The 16,908-nt window shown below is 37.8% G+C and overlaps 1 protein-coding gene across 1 annotated transcript; it reads left to right on the forward strand.

Moving 5' to 3' along the window:
* The first annotated feature begins 201 nt into the window (after window positions 1-201).
* Window positions 202-15,430, forward strand: sv2ba (synaptic vesicle glycoprotein 2Ba). Its single transcript, XM_053635430.1, has 12 exons — window positions 202-764; window positions 6,512-6,692; window positions 7,248-7,399; window positions 8,629-8,762; window positions 9,285-9,374; window positions 10,010-10,123; window positions 10,206-10,294; window positions 10,437-10,601; window positions 11,729-11,862; window positions 11,964-12,167; window positions 12,565-12,724; window positions 14,164-15,430. Exons 1-12 carry the CDS (start codon window positions 302-304, stop codon window positions 14,345-14,347), a joined length of 2,070 nt encoding a protein of 689 aa, XP_053491405.1. The 5' UTR covers window positions 202-301; the 3' UTR covers window positions 14,348-15,430.
* The last annotated feature ends 1,478 nt before the right edge of the window (window positions 15,431-16,908 follow it).

Below are 16,908 nucleotides of genomic sequence, written 5' to 3' on the forward strand. Positions count from 1 at the left end.
AACTGTCACTTTATTACCAAATGAAGTACATTCTTTTTATGAAACTCCAACATTCAATTTCTGATCATAGTCACTAATATTCTCTCTCTTTTAACATAAGCTTTCAACGAGAAATAAATTGTCACAATAGACTCTGAGGCCTATGGTGCAACCGCAGATCCCAGCAGCAAACCCATAAATAGGATATTGTCATCACTGGAATAGTGATTCTGAGATCCAGACAAAGTGCCTTCTGAGGATTATGCTAATATAGCCAGCTGTGATTTGGAGGATACTAAGGCAATTCCAAAACGTGGTCACAATGGACAGTCATTACCAAAACAACATGCAAGACAATGAAGGAGAAAGCCAGTACACCTACAGAGAGGAAGGTGAGGATGGATACCCCTACGGACACAACTACCCTGCGCAGGAGGAAGATGCAGCCAGTGATGCCACTGAAGGACACGATGAGGATGAACAGATGTATGAAGGGGAATATCAGGGCATTCCGCACCCAGACGAAATCAAGGAGGCGCGCCGAGCTGCTCATCGGGAGGCCAGGTTGAAAGCCAAGTTGGCCACTTTGGAAGATGAGGAGACGTTGGCTGAGCAGTACGAGACCATCATGGAGGACTGCGGCCATGGGCACTTCCAGTGGACCCTCTTCACCGTGCTGGGCCTGGCGCTCATGGCTGATGGTGTGGAGTGTTTTGTAGTGGCCTTCGCTTTGCCCAGTGCAGAGAAGGACATGTGCCTGTCCAACGCCGACAAGGGCACGTTGGGTAAGTGAATAATAACTAAAACAGGAATTTGAAGGAAAATCATTTTCCAGGTCTTTTCTAGAATATTTCCACGTACAACACTGAAACAGATGTACATGAAACATTACTGTACCAGGTTTTATTTAAATATTGTAAGTATATAGCTTTACTTATGATTAGAGACCAATGACTAGTTCGTTGTAAAGCAATCAGTTAAATAGTAGTTAATAGTTAATTTTAATTAACTATTATAATAATAGTTAATTAATATAATAGTTAATATTTAATTAATAGTTAAAGTTAATAGTAGAATTTTAAAGAGTGGATGAAAACCATAAGACCAATTTGAGACTAAGTCAATAAAAAAAACTTACATTTGAACAGAAATTCAATATATCCGCATGTTTTGGACTCTCCTGGTCAAATAACCATAGAATAAACAGAAACAAACACTGACTTTAATGGGTGATATAAAGTAATTGTGTCAGCTGAGGAAAATAATGTGCAAATGTGCAATTTGGGTATTTTTATAGCCAAGCTACACTTTTGCAGAAAGTAACTAATAAATTTCCGAGACTTTTGATGTTTTGCCATTTTTCAAGCATTTTGTATGACTGGAAAGTTAATCAGTTTTCCCAGAACCCAGAATCAAAATGCCAAGAATCTTTTTCATGAAGGAAACCATTTTATTTCCAGAGAGTGTGTTTAAGTTTCTAATTACATTTGTGAAAAGAAAGAAAAAAATAGCTTTAAAGGAGCATTTGGCAAGATGTGTCAAAATTTATCAAGATTAGGTCTCCTAGGTGGAGTTAGAATAAGATTTGATATTACTTGAGCTCACCTCCCCGGACTGCCCATGTAGACAAAGCTCAACTCCCAAAACCTACAGTGATTCAACTAGAGTTAGCATGCTAACTAGCGCTAGCATAAGCAATCACTGTCATGACATAATTGTCAAGTGCACTCGGACATTCAGCTGTTAGAAAGTCAAGTAATAAGATTATAAACGTGAAATATTATGAGATGGTCAAGAGTGTAGTGACTGTCCTTTTTTCCCTTTGTAATGTTTTTTTTTGAGCTTTTAAGCTCCACTATTAGCATAATTAGCATCATTAGCATTTGAAGCTGTACAATAGTGCCGTTCATCGGCTTGAAACCCAAGATATACAAATATAAACACATGAAATTCAGCTCACAGGAGAATTATCAGGCAGCGCTGGGTGCTTGCCAATTTCAGGCTGAATTTTCTCAGTAACTTATTGCACTTGTGCTGAGGCCATGGCTTAAAAAATTGTTTATTTATCATGTTTTATATATATATATATATATATATATATATATATATATATATATATATATATATATATATATACTCCTGGTTATTTTTACAACTAAGAAATGCAAAAAATTATTATTGCACCTTTAAGCTATAAAGTGAGAGCATGCAATGGATTCCCAGTTTATAACGGAACTGTATACAGTCCCATAATGTTGTTAGTGGTGTTTATCCGGTGCTTGGCACATGCACTTTGCCATTTTGCCATGGGGACCCTGACCAGGCAGTGACTAAGTATGAATGAATTAATGCATGATACAAATGCATCGCTTCGCCACCCGTCTTTGTTGCTGAATGGAGTTTGTGGACATCTGTCTCTGGTTTGTTAGGGTTGCATATAATATTAGAACATTCAAATATCGCAGCATGAATAAGATCTTAAATAGAACTGCAATGAATAAGTGAACGAGGTTTACAGTTTTAAAGGTCAGACTACAAGGTCACATCATTCCAGAGAGTTTAATCCAGCAAGAAGTTCATACTCCAAACCTACACAGCCTCTAACTGTCAATTTCATTTAATCAACTGTCAATTTCTTTTAATCATTAGCATTAAATCATCACCCTGTGTGATATAAATACATGCAATACACATATATGTAATATATTAAGGGTGTAACACAAAGACAGTATCTGCATCTGTATCTGTTTAGTGCCCCAGATATATGTTTCTTTGTCTATATTCAGTTTAAGTGAGAGTACCCTAAACTAAAAGGTCCTTTTTTATTTTTTTCAGCAGTGTTAGTAGGTCTGTCAATTTTGACTGTGCTCTGACTGTTCCTCAACCTCAGCTACATCACTCGACTTCGTAATTGATCTCAAATAGTGATTCCCTGCCTGTGATACAGTGCTGTGAAACAGAACTATATCTGATTATATCTTCTGTTTTTGTCTGTATCTTATGCTAAATAGTTTTAGATCTTCAAACAAAATAAAACATAAAACAAAGGCAACCTGAGTAAACACACAATAGAGTGTTGTTTTTTAATTTAAGCAAAAAAAATAAAATTAAAATACTAGGTGTTATCCAACACCTATCACCCATGTGAAAAAGTAATTGTCCCCTTAAACTTAAAATCTGTTTGTGCCACCTTTACTAGCAATAACTGCAACCAAACGCTTCCGATAACTGAAGATCAGTCTTTCACTTACGTCTAGGACTAGTATTTACTCCGATGCTTTGGGTCAATGTCTGTTGCATAATTGTTCTTGAGTTCCAACTTACGGACTGAACTCCGGAAAATCTCCTTTAGGATTTTCTGGTAGAAAACAGAATTTGTTTCCCTCAATTACTGCAAGTTGCCCAGGCCCTGAAGCAGCAAAGCATCCCCACACCATCACACTTCCTCCACCATGCTTGACTGTAGGCATGATGTTCCTTTTGTTGACTTCTGTGTATAGTTTACACCAGATGTAACGGGACCCCTGTCTTCCAAACAGTTCCACTTTCGATTCTTCAATCCACAGAACATTCTCCCAAAAAGGTTTGAGGATCATCAAGATGTGTTTAGGCAAAATACAGACGAGCCTTAATGTTGTTCTGGGTTAGTAGTGGTTTTCACCTCACTACTCTTCCATGGATGCTGTTTTTGCCCAGTTCCTTTCTGATAGTGGAGTCATGAACAGTGACTTTTATTGATGTGAGAGAGGTCTGTAGGTCTTTTGATGTTGTCCTTGGCGCATTTGGCAGGTCAGACAATTCTGGGAACGTTCACTACTGTGCAGAGTTTTTCCATTTGGAGATAATGGCTCTCACTGTGGTTCTTTGGAGTCCCAGAGCCTTTGAAACAGCTTTGTAACCCTTCCCAGACTGATGTATTTCAATCACCTCATCATTTCTGGAATCTCTTTCAATTAGTGTGGCATAGTGTGTTACTGGGCAAGATCTTTTAACCAACTTCAAACTTGAAAAAGTTCTATTTAAGTGTTGATTTGATTGAACAGGGTTTGCAGTAATCAGGTCTGGTTGTGTCTAGTCCAGCTGAACACCATTATGAATGCAGTTTCATAGATTTGGGGAATTAGTAACTATGGGGGCAAATACATTTTCACACAGGCCCAGTTGGTATTGGATAACTTTTTTGCTTCAATAAATAACATTATCATTTAAAAACTGTATTTTGTGTTTACTCAGGTTGCTCTTGTTTTATCTTAGATTTTGTTTTAATTTCTGAAACAATTTAGTAGGAGATATACACAAATACAGAAGAAATCAAATACTTTTTTATAGCACTGTATTTTTCTCAATTTTCTAAGAAATTTAGTTGGTTTTGTTTCCCAAAATATGTACTCCTAGTAGCCTAATTTAAACCACTATGACCAGGCAGTTACTAAGGACTGAATGAATGAATGATACAAATGCATCGATTCACCGCAAGCCTTTGGTTTGTCCCGCAAGCCTGTCCTACATGAAAGTAAAAACCTTCCACTCACACAATTTACTTTTTGTGTCCCAAGAGATCCTAGTCCACCTCCAATCTCATCCAAATCACGGACAAACCCTTCTGCCAAGCCTCCAATCCGTATCTGCATTTGTACCTGCTTTAAAAAACTTACCAGTTCATTCAGAATAATGCATTAATTTTCATTTACATCCCTAGTGTACCTAGTGTGTAGTGAAACACAGAAGGTGGAGAGCTCAGAGCGATCAGGAGCAGATCCTAGTTGATATAAATACATTTAATAAATGTAATTATATTTACTGTACATATCACTGCAGAAAATGTCTCTGGAGCGCTATGTTGAAAAAGATGATCTCTTCCTTCTTATAAAGTGACATGATAACACAGCACAGATAAAAGCACCTTGAGAAGTCATCACTGTGAACTTCTGAGTGCTCTAATGCTACAACGGTGGACAGATGGAGCAGTACAAGAGTGAGGTTACACGGGTTTTTTGGTCTGGGCACTTAGGAGCGAAAGTTAATGGGGGTGTCACAACTGCAGTGAAAGCAGAGTGATGACAAATACAGAGGCCAGATGACAGGAGAGAGCGATAGAGAGAAGGAGAAGGAGAAATAGTGAGAGGCTGTATTAACAACCCTACTTTTATATCCAATGCTTTTGTCAAGAATTAGGGCAAAGGACAAAGTAAATAATTTCAGGACAAAGAAAATATGTTTATTCCTCTTAACCAAAACGTAGTCAATCAGTCTGGTGTCTGGTATCATATCACTGCATGTCTACATAATCCCACACTTCCCCCATACCGTGTCTCAGTATCTCAAACTGACTTGTTTACTGTGTGTCAGACTGCTGTTTATAAAAATGGAGAGATAAAACAGTCAGATAAAATAGTTGTAAAAACTGATAAAATAGTTAGAAAAACAGTTTTAAGTCAGATAAAATAGTTATAAGATAAAATCTGATAAGATAAATCGGGATCACTTTTTTTTTCCTCAGTACATATTCTGGTGTCATGCCACACAAAGCATCAGGTAGAATATAGATTTGTACATTAAAATGTATTTGGGTAATAATATAGGCCTAGTTATGAGCAAAAAGGACATTTAGGCATTCAGTTTGCATGATGCTAAACTGGAGGCTACTCACATCTCTTACTTGTTAGCAACATTAGCCTTGTAGTACTAATGAGGCAAACTTCAGTCACCAAATAAGCCTTGATTGATTGAGTAATTTTGGAGTTAGGGGGAATTTTGTATATTTTATATTTGGACATTTACATTTGCCTTATGTAAAAGAAATTAAATGCACAATTATGTTTATTATGAAATGTTTCCAACAAATTTCCAGAAGAGTAGGAAAAACCATGTGGAAGTGAGACCTCTAGTGGTTAAATACTGCCTTCGTCTTTCATCAATTCATGAAGGCTGATATTTCAGAACTGGGCCCTCAGATGTCCCTTGAAATGCTCTCAATATGGTAAATGGTGCTCTCACCTATGACTCATAGGTGTAAAAATAGAAACAGTGTGCTCTAGAGGTATATATATATATATATTAGATAGATTCTATTGAAAGCACAAACTTTCAGTAATCCATTCATGTACTGGTGCAAAATGTCAACCTAACCAAAAACACAAACCTGTTTCACCTCTATGTTTGAGCTGAATCACTGTAACGATGTTATCAAAGCTGTGTGGAGGATATTTTATTAGGCTAATCATTAGCTAATTAATGTTATATACTGTATTAGTAAAGAGTCAAATCAAATCTTAGCACTTAATTTTTTTGGTTTATATTGAAAATAAGTTTACAGTAAGAAAAAGAATAACGCATGTAGTCTATACAGTGGTAAACCAATAACTATAATCTTCCCTGACCAGTTCGCAACAACAAGCCTTGTGTCTACAGTGCAACCAAATGTAAATATAAAATATACTGTGTGTCATAGATGGATATGAGCATTGTGTGTGTGTGTGTGTGTGTGTATGTGTGTGTGTGTGTGTGTGTGTGTGTGTGTGTGTGTGTGCAGGACTGATTGTGTACGTGGGGATGATGCTGGGAGCTGTAGTGTGGGGTGGTCTGGCTGATAAACTGGGACGCCGTCAATGTCTCCTCCACGCTCTGGCCATCAACTGCATCTTCTCTTTCATCTCCTCCTTCTCCCAGGGCTATGGCTTCTTCCTCTTCTGCAGACTCTGCTCCGGAATTGGGTAATGCAAGTTTTCCTTTACAAATGCAAGTACACACCGATCAGCCATAAGATTAAAACCACCTGCCTAAATATTGTATAAGTCCCCCTTGTGCAGACAAAACAGCTATGACCCATTGAGGCATGGACGCCACAAGACCTCTGAAGGTGTGCTGTGGTATCTGGCACCAAGACGTTAGCGGCAGATCCTATATTCCGATGTTAATCAATGATAATCACTTCACCTGTGAGTGGTTTTAATATTATGGCTGATGGGTGTAAAGATTTGAAAAATTATTGTCAGGGACAAAAAATTGTTGTTTCTACCTGTAGGACATTGCCTTAATCGTTGTATGTTGCTCTTAATGCTTTCATGCCTCAAAACCCAAAAGGAGAATGACACATTTTGTAGAAGTGTACACATTCAGTGTTGAACAGATGTTCCTCCTCATGGTGTCAGACTATGAAGTATAACTGTATTATCATTCATATTTCCCTCATGCAAAATGTCTGAAATCCCTGTGTTAACTCACTGTATAACTGTAAGTACCACCCAGTGCTTCTTTGTTCTCTACAGAATAGGTGGCTCTATCCCAATCGTGTACACGTACTTTGCTGAGTTCCTGCAGATGGATAAACGGGGTGAGCACCTGAGCTGGCTGTGTCTGTTCTGGATGCTGGGAGGCCTGTACGCTTCCTTCAGCGCCTGGGGAATCATCCCTCATTATGGTAATAACAGTATTAACCTTCAGCATCTTTATGCTAATCATCACCATGGTGATAAAGACCATAATTATCATTTAAAAATCAGAGGGCAAGTCTGGAAGCATCTGTTTAGGTGGAGGGGAGGTAAATATGAATGGGGATATGAATAAGGATATGAACACTGAGTATTAGAATACTAAAATGGCTACTTTACACTCCTTTTGAATCTTTTCCCTTCTTATCATATGAACATTAATTCATTCCATTTATAATGTGGATCATTTCTCATTTTTTTGTGTAATATTCCATTTTATACCACAGTGAGGTCGATTCTGATTGGTCAGATTTGGTTTTCAGTAGTGCAATTCAAATCTCACGTTTATATTAAAGTAGTCTTCCTAATACATTATTGCTTCTATCCTAACCACATACAAAGTTATTTTTATCGTGGATGCTCCACATAAAGGGATTAAAAACATGTATAATCACTGATGTTTGACATATAGTGAAGTTTTCTGTTTATTTAAATGTTTGTTTAGTTACATGTTAACAGTCAGGGGTAAAGCTGTAACTTTAAGCTGTTGTAACATTAGTGATAGCAAGAACTTGGTTTGTGGATGTTCCTTAATATTAAATGTAACTATAAATGAATAAAAAAATGTATGATGTGCCAATTAATTAAATAAATAAATAAAATCATTGGCAAATTGTAGTGGTATAAGAGGAATAAAACATTTCTGTTATTGGAAAATAATCAACTTTGGGGTAGTAAGAGTAACTCAGTTTCTTGTTGGGCCATCCCACCACCATGTCGTTTATTATTTTCCTACAACAGCACGCCCCATCATATTGTTGTCCTTACAAAAGATCAATCTATATTTATTATCCATCTGCAACCCCAGCAGCTTCATACATGGAAAGGAAAGGGAATCTCATTGGAAAGGAATGTATTTGCAAGACTGAGGAATGTCTGAACCTACTGGGAGTTTTATATTCTAGTATAAAACATTAAGTCTCAATTTTCCACATTAAAATATATTATATAAGAAGTGTTATTCAAATCCTGTTCCGTTTGGGTCATGCCATGACAAGAATGAACCAAACCCTGCTTCCCTTGGTCTTCTTCCTTTAAAAACAGGAATAATCTCTGCACCTTTAGACATCTCTGCACATTAGAGATACATCAGATCAATGTTAGAAGAAGCCTTGTTATGGTAATAAAGTGAGATGAGATTTCTGCTGGTGTGTTGCAGGTTGGGGTTTCAGTATGGGCACTGAGTTCCAGTTCCACAGCTGGAGAGTGTTTGTGTTGGTGTGTTTCCTGCCTGCGGTGGTTGCTCTCGCTGGACTCGTATTTATGCCCGAGAGCCCACGCTACCTCCTCGAGGTAATGCCAATCATGTTACCCAGACAGAGTACAAAAAAATTTCAGTTTGGCTGTGAACATCTCCAGTATTGAATTAACACCCAGCGTGTTGCTTGAACATGTTCAGAGTTCATTTGTGTCTAATTGGAGATATATAAATACTGCAGGGTGTTAATTCAACACTCTGGGTGTTAATTCAACAATGGGGATTTTGCTGTGTGCGAGCATGATCAGGTGACCCAAGTTCAGGATCAACCTGTGAGGCATCAACACTTCAGTACACTAGGCTGCCCAATGGTTCTTTAGGGAACCTAAAATGGCTATTATATGGCCTTAATGAACCATTTCTGGCACCTTTATTTTTAAAACTGTATACATATTTACAATAAGTCTTAATATATTGTAACCAGGCCAGGTATATTAGTATAGTATTTTTTTCTCAAAAAAAAAATCTGAAATGTCTGGACCTTCATTAAATAGCTGCAGCACCACTGTGTAAACTTTCTAAAACCTCAGTGTAACTGTAAACATGCGTGTTTTCAGAATGCAAGGAATGACGAGGCCTGGATGATCCTGAGACGTGTCCATGACACCAACTGGAGGGCGAAAGGTGAACCAGAGAGAGTGTTTCAGGTGTGTGAATCACAGCATAGACTAAATCTAAATCGATGCAGGTTAAGGCGACGTTCTGATTCCCCAAATTCTGATTTCCACCCCTGGAAAATGTCTGTTTAAATCAGAAATTTGTTGCATGTAAACACCTTATTCAGAAAATCCACTGAAAGGACATATATGAGCATGCTTAGTCTGCAAGGAAGTCACCTGGGAAATAACAGCAGGAAAGGAAATGCATATATGTAGATCAGTATACTTACAGCAACCATGTATACAGGAATATTTCGATGTCTGTACACATATAAACATCGTATTCGGAATATGGCTACAACCCAAATATAGACCCTAAACGGAATTTGATGTGCATGTAAACATCATTGTGGACAACACAACTAAAACAATCAAAGCTGTCAGTGTGAACTACTACACAAAACTGTATGGATTAGAGCTCAGTGTAAATCTGTACAGACTCAAGCTTTCAGTACTTCATACTGCTCCATCTTCACTGAGGAATTTCACTCTTGCTAACAATCAGCACTTAGCATTGTGCGTTTTCTTTTTTTTTAGGGGAGAGCCTGGACCTGACTCTATTTTGTCATGTTGTTGATTGTATTTAAGGATAAAGGATAACTGTCGGTTACTCTATTTGTCAGGTTTCCGAGTTTAAAACTTCTCAAACTCAGGAGGATGATTTCATTGAGATCCAGAGCGAGACTGGAACGGCTTTCCAGAGATTCATGGTCAGACAGATGACTCTGGTCAAGCAGGTATAATGTAAATCAAGCTTTAAATCAGGGCTTTATGACTATAAAACCCTGCAGTGATTAGTTACTTCATGTATTTTTAAAGGTGATGAAGAACTTGATGTCACTCGCAGCTCCTAAACTGAGACTCCATGGATTGTTCATCGCCATTGTCTGGTTTACGATGGCATTTGGGTAAAATGACTTTTTCTCCTGCACTAGTTATCTAATACATTATGCCTCCCCGTTCTTCAGGTCAGATGTGCCTTAAATGATATTCCATTACAGGTTTCTACAAGCTTGCTAACTTGCTGTTGTGTTTCCCTTTGCTCTGTAGATATTACGGCCTTTCAGTCTGGTTTCCTGACCAGATAAAACACCTGCAGTATGAAGAGTACGAGTCTAAGACCAAGATATTTAACAAGGATAAGATTGAACACTTTCACTTCAACTTTTCTTTGAAAAACCAGATTCACACAGAGGGCCATTATATCAGTGACTGGTATGTGGGTTTTTTTCCTTTCTATTTGTCCATAGGATAGTTTACTTACAGGACAGAACAAACTTAGCAAATAATATAAAGAAGTTCTGACTAAAGGTTCACACATACAGTGATTTTATCTCTGCAAATCGTCAGTTGCTGTACTATGAAGTTGCCAGTAGGTGTTCCTGCAGTACTACTGGTTGCCATAGTAACATTTATCAGTGGATTGCACAACTAGCATTCCACTTTTGATAACGAACCTGTATATAAAATTCACCAGGGTATATATGCATCATATCCTACGAGATGAAGGAGAAGCAGTGTGAGCTCTTTGCCATTGCAGCCATCTATCTGTGGCAAAAGTGCAAGCGCCGGACTGTCTGGGTCCACGAAACAATTCAGACTCGCACGCAGCCTGGTGGATCACGGCTCACGTGCACTCTACTGTCTTCACTACCACTGGTAGTCACTGCACCAACTTGCTCCAAATTTGCATAAAGTGAAACTTTTCTCAACTTTGTCGAGTCCCTGGACATGCCCACTTCTAGTCTCCAACGATTGCTGTGGCTCGTGTCGCCGAAAGTCACCTGCTCTCATTGAAAACAAATGGTCTCTGGTGGCTTTGTCGTGTCGGTTGCTGTATGTGTGAACGTACACAATTTGTCAATACGACAAAAACCCAGCTTGTCATGTTGCTAAGTAATCATACATTCATCTGTTCTGAACACTTTCCATGGTCGAAAACTTTCTGAGTGTTACAAAGCACTGACACTGGAGACTCCTTCCATAAATAAGTATATAAACAGCTTACAGAAAGCATCTCTACATCAACAATTGTACATTTTTCATAACATTTTTGTGCGATTGTGCCCTGTGATGGGTTGGCATGGCACCCTGTCCAGGGTGTCCCTCACCTGGGATAGGCTCCAGGCTCCCCACGACCCTGTGTAGGATAAGCGGTACAGAAAGTGGATGGATGGATGGATGGATGGATTTGGTAGAGTTGCTGTATTAGAAAATCAATCAACACCTTCTGACCAATCAAATAAAGACTTAAAAGTTCAATATAATAGTTGAAAGTTAACAAGCTTACTAGTTAGCCTGATCGTTCACTGATCGTTCATTACTGTGTATTGTGTGTACAGGTTTGTCGGAATAGAGATGAGAAACGTGAGGTTTAAAGAGACCGCCTTTGAACACTGTTACTTCGAGGACATCAAGTCGACAGACACCTTGTTTGAGAACTGCACCATCATCAACACTCTTTTCTACAACACGGGTATTTCAATTCAAAGACGTAAAATCATTTTAAACCACATCAGCCACCTTTATTATAGTTGCTTGCTAATTGTATCAGTTTTATTGCTTTGTTCTTCGCAGATTTATGGCCTGATTCCAAGTTCATCGACTGCAACTTCATCAATGTCACATTTTCTCATCCTAAACGCGGCTGCCATCTTAACTTCCAGGAGGAAAACGACATCTTGATTTATTTAGTCAGTTTTCTGGGCAGCTTGTCTGTGCTCCCAGGCAACATCATCGCAGGCTTCTTGATGGATAAGATAGGACGAATTAAAATTATAGGTGAATTACATCGCTGACATTTTTTTCTTTCTGATTGTCATTGTCAAAAAATAAACCTGGTTAACAAATATTGAAGATACCGGATAAGGGTATCATTTAAATTTTTTATTTCAATGTCAATGTGTGAATTTACGAAACATTTTTATATTGTTGTTTGAGTTTCGAGAAAAAAATATTATTTTCAATTTCAAAGTCAGATTACTAACCTAAAAAAAGTTTTTGTTCCCAAAAAAAAAAAAAACACACACACATGAAGAGCTTAAAGGTTTCCTTTTGGTTACTGAGATCATATTTGGATTTAGGTGTAGCATAGCATTAATAATTCTGGTAATGGTCCTCACAAGGATGGCAAGATAAATGTGTGTGTGTGTGTGTGTGTGTGTGTGTGTGGTCACAGGTATCTCCATGCTGGTGTCCTCTGGCTGTACTTTCTTCCTCTTCCTCTGCTTCAGTCCTGGTGCTGTGGTCAGCTTCCAGTGTCTGTTCTACGCAGCATCTGCAGCTGCTTGGAACGGAATTGAAGTTATAACAGTCGAGCTTTATCCAGCCTCTAAAAGGTAAAACTGATTTCACAGATTATTTTATAGAGCACGAATACACAGCGTCAACTTGGCCATATTTCTCCACATCCTGGTTTAAGTCTGCAGGTCCTGGCTGAAGATTGTAGGCTGCATTTTGTAGGGTGTGTTTTGGATCTTTAATTATATCATATACAATTATATACACAGTGTGGGAGCGCACGCACGTTCACACTTGTCAGGTGGTGCTGGTGTGTGTTCAACAAAGTCGCACACTGCTGCTTAAGTAAGATCGCCTCCTTGTGGAGAATCCTCAGCCTTTATTTTTGTTGTCAGTGTTGTACACTGGAATGTTGTCTGGCTAAGAAAAGTATATTTGTTTGTTTGTTTTGTTGATGTTGTTGTTGTTACCTGAGTTACCTTCATAGCAGTCAGTAGTTTACCAACCGAAAATAATCAATGATGGTGTGGTCATGAAGCGGAATTGCTTTTATCACCATGAGGTTAAATACTTTTCTCTTATAATACAGCAACTTACCAACAGCAACCATTTTTATTTATTTAGTAAGGAGCATAATTTTTTAAAAATCTGTTTACAGTTAGCTTTAAAGTTGTGGAACATCCATGAAAAAATTATGTTATAGCAGCTATAAAGCATCCTCACCAGGTTCTGTTTTTTTCTCCCTCTTGTTAATGCAGCTTGTTATGTTATTAAGACACCTTCAATTGGGAAGACTTTCCAGTGTCAGAAAGCTTACGCATTTAGCTCTGGCGGCTGTGGCTCAGGTGGTAGAACGGGTTGTCCACTAATCATAGGGTTGGCGGTTTGATTCCTGGTCCATGTGAATCCACATGCCGAAATGTCCTTGGGCAAGACACTGAACCCCAAGTTGCTCCTGATGGAAAGTTAGTGCCTTGCATGGCAGCTCTGCTACCACTGGTGTGTGAATGTGTGAATGAGACACCATGTAAAGCGCTTTATTAAAAAAAAAAAAAACACTATATAAGTGCAGACCATTTACAAATTTAACTATTGCGATACGCTGACACTGGAGACTCCTTCCAAAAAAGCTAAATAAACATCTATAGAAAACTTTATTATACCCACAACAACAGTTTTTTAACCTATTTATGTGGATCGTCAACTATACAAGTCCTTTGTAAGTTGTTACTATATAGAAACAATAACGTCTTTAAAAAGAGCGCATTGATATAAACCTGTGATTTGAATTTTGTGTTGCTATAAACAGTTCAACTCTTTCTGACCAATCGGATATAATATTGCATACTAAATACACTCTTATTTTTCACTGACCTCTATATACAGTATAGTTACTACAAAGGTCACTTTATAGAAGTCTCTTCTTACTTTTGTGATTTCTCTCCTTTATATTGTTAGCTCTAGATAAGTTGTAATAAGCATCTTTAACCAAATTCTCCGTCACTGAGCTCTCACGTTACGCTCTTTTTCTCTGCAGAGCAACTGCTTTTGGTGTGCTGAATGGCCTGTGCAAGTTGGCAGCCATCATTAGCACCTTCATCTTCTCCAAGTTTGTTGGAATCACCAAGATTGTCCCCATCTTACTGTCCTTCTCTGCCATGGCGTGTGGAGGCCTGCTCGCGTTCAAGCTTCCTGAGACACGTGAAGTCATTCTACAGTAATCAACAAAACCCAGCTAACATACAAAAAGCCAAACTTCAGAAATATTAAGGCCTCGTAGCAATGCATGGTCCAGCTGGAAACTGGACTGTCTCACTCTGAGACTGGTGGAAAAGTGATTTGATTGTGTACATGTTAAAATGATGTTTACCTTAATTAGCTTACATTTATACTATATGGCCAAATGTTTGTGGACACCTGAACATCACAGCCATATGTGGTTCTTCCCCTAATTGTTGTCACAAATTTGGAAGCACACAATTGTATAGGATGTGTTTGTATGCTGTAACATTAGGATTTCCCTTTACTGGAACTAAATGGCCCAAACGTGTTCCAAGGCAATGCCCCAGTGCATAAAGCGAGATCTATGAAGACATGGTTTGCCAAGGTTATAGAGGAAAGACTCGAGTGGCCTGCACAGAGCCCTGACCTCAACCCCATTGAACACCTTTGAAATGAACTGGAACACCAACTGCACCGCAGACCTCTTCACCCAACATGTCTGACCTCACTAATGCTCTTGTAGCTGAATGAGCACAAATCCCCACACGTTCCAAAATCTAATGCAAAGCCTTCCCAGAAGATTGGAAATTATAATAACAGAAAACGGGAACTAAAAATAAGCACATATGGTTGTGATGGTCAGGTGTCCAGAAACTTTTGGCCATATAGTGTACATTTTTTCATTTGACAGACAGTTTATTTAGAGATTTATAAGAATCCAATCCAGGCACAGAGCTGAGCCGTTAAAGGTCTTGTTTAATTAAGGGCACTACCCTGGCTCTGCCTGAGAATTGAACTCGTAGTCTTCAGTCAGTAGCACAGGACCAATGCACTGCTTTATTAGTTTTAAAAACCAGGGGTGCTTTTCCAAAAACAATGAATCTTAGAGAATAACATGACAAAGGACATATGTTTATGTAAGAGAATGCAAGTCTGCAAGTGAGCAGCACAAGCATATAGAGTTAATTATTTATATTAAGGTGAAGAGTGAATTAAAAAACAAGCTGAAAGTACACTACTACTAATACTACTACCACTACTACTATCACTACTATTACTACTACTACTACCACTACTACTATCACTACTACTACCACTACCACTACCACTACTACTATCACTACTACTACCATTACTACTACTACTACCACTACTACTATCACTACTACTACCATTACTACTACTACTACTACTACTACCACTACTACTACTACCACTAATAATCATAATAATAATAATAATAATAATAATAATAATAATAATAATGCATTAATGAGTGATTTTTTTTGTATTAAAATTAGCAGCCTCTGCCTAGACCTGCATGCAAGATCCAATTAATGAAGTACTTTGTGTATAACGAATGGGTCAGATTACTCGTTGTAAACAAAGTGCTTGACATTACAAATCTTTCTGGAAACGCATCTAAGATGGTCCCTTTGACAATCATTTACTGTCTGTTCCTTCCTCAGAAGACAGAACAGTGTGTGTGTGTGTGTGTGAGTGTGTGTGTGAGTGTGTGTGTGTGTGTGTGTGTGAGAGAGAGTTTTGTAATATTTATAGAAAGCATATATCTTTAGAGATTCTACGTTTCTCTGTTCTGTGGGTGTTTTTGGACCTGTTGATTAGATTACATCCGATTTTTTTTTTGCCGTAGTTTATATTTGCGTACATGTTGTGACCAAATGAATTTCTATCTTACTGTGTATCAGCTTCTTCTTATTTGAATATTAAAAAAAAAAAAAAAAGTTAGGTTATAGTATGAAGGCAGTAATTTGATTCTGTATGTATGATTGATACACAAAGCATCTGTTCCACTGCACATTTTAAACCCAAAAACAACAACAACAACGTTTATTTTCCACTAATGTGGAGGACTGGACTGGTTATTGTGCCAAGAGTTAAAGTGTAAAAGTGAATGCATCATAGCTTTAGTACACAACACCTGACAACTGACACAAACGTTCATGCATGTATATAATGCTTTTCCTTTCAACTATAACATCATTTCCATAGAATTTTATAGAAAAAAATAGAATGACATATACTTTATTTTACAGTATACTTACAGAATACACAGTACTACACACTACATAAGTTATACCTTGTCTTTGTATTACAATCCTTTCTTCATGCCTTTATATTACAAACATTTCACATTACATTACAGTAGAACCATTTCATAACCTAGTTATTGCTCCTAATGTGTAACAAGCACCCTCAGGAATACTCTCAGCACCAATATACAGCATTTCCTATATCATTATCCACGTATAATTCTTTGTATTCACACCAATCGGTCAATGTGACAGACTTTTATGGTTTTATAATAAACATGTGATGGATATTAAAGCTGAATTACAGCAGATCTGGACAAAAGGATGTATTTAGGTGTCATGAACAAAAAAACATCATTGATCATTTGTATCCACAGAAACATGTTAATGCATTATACACTATACACAGGTACAATAGTTTATGGGGTGTGAGCGCAGTGAAATTGGTAATATGAACAAAACAGCTTAATTTACTGTTTTTATATTTCATGTTTAAAAATATATCT

This window comes from Ictalurus furcatus, chromosome 10, assembly GCF_023375685.1.
Source record: "Ictalurus furcatus strain D&B chromosome 10, Billie_1.0, whole genome shotgun sequence".
Taxonomy (NCBI): Eukaryota; Metazoa; Chordata; class Actinopteri; order Siluriformes; family Ictaluridae; genus Ictalurus; species Ictalurus furcatus.